Genomic DNA, 7,392 nt, shown 5'->3' with positions numbered 1-7,392 from the left:
TGAGTCTTTCCCTTGCCATGAGTGTCTGGGCGAGCTGCGTTTTCCTGACATCTTCAGAGCCCCTCTTGCCACACTTTCCTCATCAGACGATGCTTTGAGTGAGAGCTGTTTGCCCACCCCAGCTCAGCTGTTGGCTTTGTTCCTCTGAGCTTAATAATAGCAATATTGAGTAATAGCCAGACATTTTCCTCCCTCAAACAGCTGTACAAGTGTTGCATGGTTAATCTGTCGTGTTTTGAGCTGTGGCTCGCAAGACAACTCTTCACAGCTGGTTCTTTCCTTACAGCTGGGGGCATTGCCTGGGAAGCCCCCATAACCAGCCTTCCTGCCTGTTGAACCATTAGTCTTCTTGTCTCAGAGGGCAACGTACACTCTTCTGATTTTTGCAGCAATTTGGCTGAATTTTCTGGCTGCGTGTCCTGTCCATGTTGATTTCTGACGAGCTGTTGTCAGCCAGTCCCGGGGTCTCCGCAGGAGAGAGCCTTGTTCGGGGTGTGGGGAGGGTGATGCTAACAGGAATTTGGTTCAGATTTGTGCAGGCACTAGCCTGTAGGCACACAGACACAAATTCCACCTGGAAGATTCCTGGCTGACATCAACAGCCCTTGCACATGGAATAGAATGGAATGGAATCGAATAGAAATAGGAGTAGGAATAGGAGTAGGAATAGGAGTAGGAATAGGAGTAAGAATGGAATAGAGTAGGATAGGATAGGATAGGATAGACCAGACCTACAATGGTCATCTAGTCCAACTGCATTTTGGAAAATCCAGTTTGTTGTTAGCAAAAGCAAGATGCAAAGCATCTCAGTCTTGCTGATTGCTCCACACGTCTCATGTCGATTTTGCCCAGTGCCAGACAAAGATTTCTCATGCCAAATTTTTTATCAGCAAAAATTTCACTGCGTGAGCAAGACAAAAAGATGTCATTTATAAGCATGAGTATTTCCAGCTGCCTAAATCTTGACTTGAATTTACTTATAGTACCCTGACTAAATCTGTCCTTCCAGTCTAGCTCTATAGCAGAGAAGTGAGGGGAGTACTTGCCCTTGGCTCCATTGATAGTCAGTGGAGGAAAACTGGCGTCTCTAGAGGTTTCAGGCTCTGGAGAGCCCAGCTTCTCTCCACTGGCTAGAGAGGGGCCCAAGGCACCTGTGCTCCCGATGTAGGCTTTTTAATTAAGTTCCTAAATCTAGGTGGGAAGAATAGTTTAAATGCATACCCAGCTCCTATTAAAATGCTGCCTTGGTTTGAAAAAGTTGTTGGTTGCACTGACACTTGTGTAGAGTGTGCCCGTATCAAACTGCTCCTGTGTTGGTTTGTTTCCTTTACAAATGCCATTGTCGTTCAAAGGTTGGTGAAAAACCTAAACAGAAGAAAAGAAGGCTGGATTCCTGTCCACAGTCTGCAGATTGTAGTCGGTGACTGCAGATTTCGGAATGCCAAAGTCACAGGTATCATATAACTCGCCTAGCAGAAATATTTCATAACTCTGATCAGGTCTTTTAAGCCATTTGCGTTACACTCGATGTACTAAATCTGGCTGCGTATACCCCTGCAGGAAAAAAAAGAGAAAGCAGCTACTCCAAAAAGCCTGCAAAAGTAGTGAATTAAGCTTTTTTTTTTTTGGTTTGTTAGCACCTTAAGACATTTCTGTGACTTTAGGCACTAGTAAATTAAAACCAAGCATTTAAAAACGTAGATTTCATTGCGAGAGCACTGGGTAGAAGATCGGGGAGAAGAGACGGAGTCTGACCAGGGATTCCCGGGACTTGTGCCTGCTGGCTGCTGTAGCTCACACCCCATGCGAATGGGAGGTACCTAGGCAAAATCTCCTCCTGCTGCAAAAGACACCGAGGCCTGACCCCCGGCACTCTCAAGGCAATACTTCATTTCTGCAGCCTCTCTCTTGCCCTCACTGCTGCCTGCTTGTTAATCCTTTGCTAGAATAAAATTTATGAACAGGTTACCAGGTTTCAGCAGAAGGCTTCTAGTCTCCAGAATCACGTTTCTCATTTTCTAGCTGTAAATATACATAGGAATAGATAGGGAAACGTAACAGATGACACAAGAAAATGCCTTAAGAGCAGCCTGTCGCCCTTGCCGTGTTCGCAGCATCACCGCTCCATGCCTTGCCTCATCACCATAGTGTCCACTGGAAATGGGAGACCAGGGTTTGTGATGGGAGTAGCTCAGGAACCCACAGTCCTTTAGAAAAAAAAGAAAAAGAATCCACCAGTTATGACCATATAAAACAAATGTTGCAAACGTTTGGGTTTTTTTTAATACTTCCTCTTTGTCAAAATCTATTGTTTGGATGAATATGAAGGAAACCTCGTAAAAGGCTTACAATTCCAGTCAGGTCTTGATGATTTTCCAGTACATTTCGGAAAAGTCTTTCCTATACAGGAAGGTATTTTTTTATCCCCTTTGTTGCAGGGCAGTCAGATCTCACAGTCTGGAGGTTTTCTGACTTCACGTAAGGGGCAGCTTGTTGAGGGCAAGCAGTCCAGCTGAGAGGACTCCCCTTGGCGTGCTCCCACTCTGGAGCACCACATGTTTGGTTTTTTGGGAATTCAGGTTATCGCAGCCCACCGGGTGCTGGACCACAGCCCGTGTGGGAGGTTTCTCCAGCCATAAAAGCATCCTGAAGACAGGGTGTCAGCAAACTGGGAACGCCGGTTTGCTTTGTCACTGATCGTATCCCCCAAAGCCTAGAGACTTGCAGCCCCAGGCTGGTTCAAAGAAGTCACTTGAGTACAAACTAAGGAGAATTTCACGAGGCAAAAACCACAGAAAGCCTCTCCTGCAAGTCTCACACTGCTGCCCGGCCGCTTCTCAGTCTTGCCGCCAGGGTCTCATCACAGCGCTGAGGCTCTGTTTGCCCTCTGAAGTTTTACTCTGTTCTCGCAGTTGCTGATCATGTATGCAGTCTCTGGGCATGATTCTAATTTTACACACACTCCAGGCAGTGTTGTAGGATGATGTAGGGTGTTTTCTTGCCGTTTCCTAGAGCTATTCCTAGCGCTTTTCAGTGGCGTGTCCTTATAGCCATAATGTACTTGCACTCTGAAAAACTGATTTTCAAACAGCACCTTTGCATTTAGCAGTTCTCTTTCTTCTCTGGACTGGTCGTTTTATGCTGCAGGAGACTGTACCACTGAGTGCTCAGGGACGTGGTCAGGATTGAGCTCTTTTCTGCTTCTTCAGAAGATGGAGCTCTTGCTCCAGTATAGTAGAGGGAGAATTAGGCAGCCAGGCTTGTAGAGCAAAGTAGGGGCAGAAGGGAGCACCATAACCCTCATATATTATTAGCTGCTTAAGCTGAAATGCTGGTTTGCATGTAAGCAGAATAAACTTGATTAACATGTTTTGGGTTCCCAAAATGCTTAGAGCATGGAGTCGCTTCAGAGCTGGGGAAGAGGCACTCCTGGTCCTTCACAAGGGGTAGTGCCTCTGTTACTGCTCAGCTCCAGGTCACCACAGAAAATAAAAATATATCTTCAATCACTGATTTTCATAACTAGAATTTGTAAAAGTCTAGGATTTGGGTTGGGATTTTTTGGGGTTCCCCCCCCTGCCCCGCAAAGTCTTTAGCTGGATAGATTAAATGACTCCCTTACCTTAGCATTTTTTGTTAAATTTACACTGTGGCCCTAACAAAAACCTCACACCAAAGGACGGCTGATACGTGCACACGTACAAGCTGTTCCTCTCCCCTCCTGCTAATTTTTCCCGTATTAGACCAGTACAAATGATAATGGAGTGACAGGGAACTTTTTGCTGCCCGTTTGAAGATACCAGATGGTATCTGGTATTTGGTCAGGGCCCCTTCCCTTACCATTGCCAGCTCTGCAGATCTTCCTGCACCCGGCTTGCCGAGGGACAGTCGGTGTGCAAAGCTGAGCTTGCAGCACCCAAACCAATCCACAGAGGATTTGTCTTCTGTTCCTCGTGTGGTTGCGTAGGTAATTTTCCATATAGGTGAGTGATTACTCTTGCCAGTGCATGCGACTGTTGATGAAACAAGTGTTTTGACCCAAATCTTCTTTTGCAAAGGGGTGTGTGTGAGAAACCATATTAAACCTTTGTGATTCTTAGCCTGGATATAAGCCAGGAGGCTTTTTGAGAGAAAGGTCATTTTGAAAACCAATTTTCCTTCTGGTGTGCCTCTAGCTATAATTTCTGAGGTTAGTCCTTGCTGCTTGCTTCTGAATAGATGTATTCTGTCCGCTGCGCAAATCTGCGGTGGATTCCTTCACATGTGCCGTAGGAGTAGTTTTGTATCGCAGGTAATAACACCCAGGTCTCGAAAAGGAAAGGGTTTGGAGAGAATTCTGGTCTGAAAAAGCAATATTCAGAAAAGAGCTGCTGCTGAGATTTACTCCCGTGCTGCCAGTTTAAGCTGCCTTGCTAAAGCAGTCAGGCATTGCCTGGTCAACTGACTTGACTTTTATATGAATTAACAAGGAGCTGCAAGATTATCTCCATTTCCCTTGAGCAAATTGCACATCTTGGGGAAGGCGAGGGCTGCAGCACTACAATCCCAGCTCGTCTTCGATGGTGGGGCGGGGGACAAGACATTTCCGTGAGTCCCCTGGTTGCTGACGTGTCAAGGATCGTGACTTACAGCACTGACAGCATCTGTGTCGGTGAAGGAAGAGGCATCTCGCCTCTCAGCTGCGCTGCAGCACCCGCTTTGTGGCAAACAGAGAGCGGGGACAGCACAAACGAGGCCCTTGCTGCAGCCCAAAACAGATGCATGACTTGCTTTCGGTTCAGTGACACAGCACAGCCTCCCCTCCTGTTGAGGTTAAGCTCGGTCCCTGCCCTTCTTTTCTCTCAGCCGTGGTAAACAGATGCAAGCGAAAGCAAATACTGGTGTTTGCTCCCAATTTTGACATCGGAACAACATGGGGCCAAAGCATTTTCAGCTTTTCTTTTACCCAACCTTTAAAAGCTGCGCAAAGAGGAGGGCGAGCGTCCGATTTCCCCTCACTGCGTGGAGGTGGCGTGAGCCTGATTTCTTTTAGAAGGAGCACGAAATAGAGTAGCCTGAAGTAAAAAAAAAAAAGGGGTGCAGATGAAAAATGGAAGCAGCAATAAAAGCCTTTACTTATAGAATAAGTATTGCTACAATCCTCAAGTTCTTTTAAACAGCCAAAAAGCGGTATGGCAGGATTGAGCCCGGAGGCAGGGAGCGTGGAAGGATGCTCTGCGCCAGGGCAGGCGCACCCACCCACTTGTGCTGAGGAGGATACAGCCTCCTGTTCTACGCACCAGACCCTCCCATAGCTTGTTTTAATGCCCCAAATTACCTCTTCCAAGCCTTAAGGGGATCCCCCTGCATGTGCTCTTCATGCAATAAAGCTGAGCAAAGGTTTCCCCTGCTGAGGGCCAAGCTCTTGTGTCCTCTGCTCCTGCTGCCCAGGGCGGTGGGGATCATCCTCTCGACTGTGATGGGCTTGAGGCAACCCTTTATTTACGCGGTTTCCTCAGCCGCATGGTTTGAATCTGCCCAATAAGGGTATTGCACATGGCTGAGCTCTCGCAGTGCGTTAGCTGAAACGTGCCAGTTTTGCCCAAGTTCTGTTTAAAAATGCCACCGGTAGCTTTGCGGGCACTTTGCACTATTACTCACGCACTTTAATGGTTGCAGCCACAGGCTTCTCTGTTTATGCAGGGTCGATTTCTTTTTGGCCTTTGAAACATAAAGCAGGGTCTTCTCCTACAACCAGCGATGGCAGCCAGCTTGACGGAACAGCTGTTTTGTAGTGCTGTAGGAGATCATTTTGAGCCTGACAAAATAAGGAGCCCAGAGAAGAGATCAGCTGGCCACGCTGTGATAATCAAGTGTTAGGTGATGGAAATGAGCTGAACCCTGTGGTCCTGCCTTAGACAAGGCTCTCACTGAAGCTGGTGGGAGTTCAGCTTTTAGGGAGAACTGCAGGAGTGCACTTATTTTTTTGGATGTTATACAAATGTTACATGATTACAGGGAACAATGTGTTTCTTGGAATAAGATGCTTTAATATTAACATCATTCTTCATTACTTTATAGATGCTGCCCTGTGTAACACGAGAAAGTTTAGTTCCCCTTGAAATAAGGGTGAACTAGCAGCATCCTATTTTCGATGCTCTTTGGAAGCTTTCAACTAAGTGTTACAGAGAAATAGCACAATAGTTGGAGTTGTCCTGTACTATTCATCACATTCACAGACCTCCACAGCTTCATCTGCACTGAACGGGACTGGGGTCCTAAGCAGCTTCTCATAGTCATAAAGGAAGCCATTCTCCGCTCTTTCTGTTTTTTTTTCTCCTGTGGAAAGTACAGTATTTTATTATTTTTACCTGCTGTTTTTCCATGACATCCATCATGTTTCATCAGAGAAGTACACTACAGTTTCCTGACACTTTGTTTAGATGCTTGAAGTTTCCTCTACAGGTTGAAGGCTTTACCTGCTTATTAGCTGACAACTGCTGGAAGTTGCAATTAAAGGGTTGAGTTTTGGTAAACCAAAAACAAAACAAAACAAAGCCAAACAAAAACCAAACCAAAAATCAAACAAAGAAGCTGTATGTCCTGCTTAATTGATTTGACAAATGGGATTTGTCTTAAACACCTACTTGAGCTGTGCGAATGTAATGTTCTGTAAGAGCATCATCTGGCTGACTCGCGTGCGAAGATGCAATAATGCTCCAGATCCTCTTTTTGCACTTAGCGCCTGACTCCAGCCCCACTGCCGTCAGCCCCAGTGATTTCAGTGAGGTTTGGATCAGGTCACACTGACAACTCAGGGTTGTCGCCAATCCCTTAGGGTCCCAAAGTGTCCCAAGGCTGAAACCTGTATCTAGCAAGTGTTGAAGTTTACATTAAATGTATGTACTTTTGGAACACGTGCCATAAATCCAAGTTAAATGTCCATGTTTGCACTAAGGATGTTCTTGTGATAAGACTGTACTTTTCAGCATCTTAAGCAAAAATGTACCTATTGAACTTCTGAGAAAGAAAAAAAAAGAATGGAACACTCATAATTTAATTTTGTGTTTCTTTGTCTGGTTTTGCTTTTGTAGAACATAGGTGCAGGTGATTTGACTTTTAAGCAGATGTGTGCAAGGAGCACCTGACTGTGGTGAGAGCAGGGTTAATAGTGTGCATGCGGTAGTGAATTTGCTCTGTCCTGTCAAAACAAAACGTTTCATACATGGACTGAAGAGGGACCTTTTCGATCCGACTTTGATTTGTGAACCATGGATTCTTAGACACAGTAGCAAGTTGTTAAGTTAAAACACGCTGGGGTATTTTATTATTTATTTTTTTGGGGGGGTGACCATTTTTGTACAGAGGAATTGCTGAACTAGGTGATGGCTGTGGTTGCTTGGGGGCTCCCAC

At 45.7% G+C, this 7,392-nt stretch overlaps 1 protein-coding gene across 1 annotated transcript in view; it reads left to right on the top strand.

Moving 5' to 3' along the window:
• Positions 1-6,466, top strand: part of MCF2 (MCF.2 cell line derived transforming sequence) — a gene marked incomplete at its 5' end in the record, with an annotated part of 18,889 nt that extends 12,423 nt beyond the window's left edge. The window contains 2 exons of the mRNA XM_009865878.1: positions 1,353-1,453; positions 6,061-6,466. Of these exons, the coding sequence (XP_009864180.1) occupies positions 1,353-1,453; positions 6,061-6,101 (142 nt within the window). The remainder of the gene's footprint in view (positions 1-1,352; positions 1,454-6,060) is intronic.
• Positions 6,467-7,392: the final 926 nt, after the last annotated feature.

This window comes from Apaloderma vittatum, unplaced genomic scaffold (assembly GCF_000703405.1).
Source record: "Apaloderma vittatum isolate BGI_N311 unplaced genomic scaffold, ASM70340v1 scaffold17573, whole genome shotgun sequence".
In the NCBI taxonomy this organism is placed as follows: domain Eukaryota; kingdom Metazoa; phylum Chordata; class Aves; order Trogoniformes; family Trogonidae; genus Apaloderma; species Apaloderma vittatum.
The sequence above is the reverse complement of the archived record's forward strand: the minus strand, read 5'-3'. Positions and strand labels throughout refer to the sequence as shown.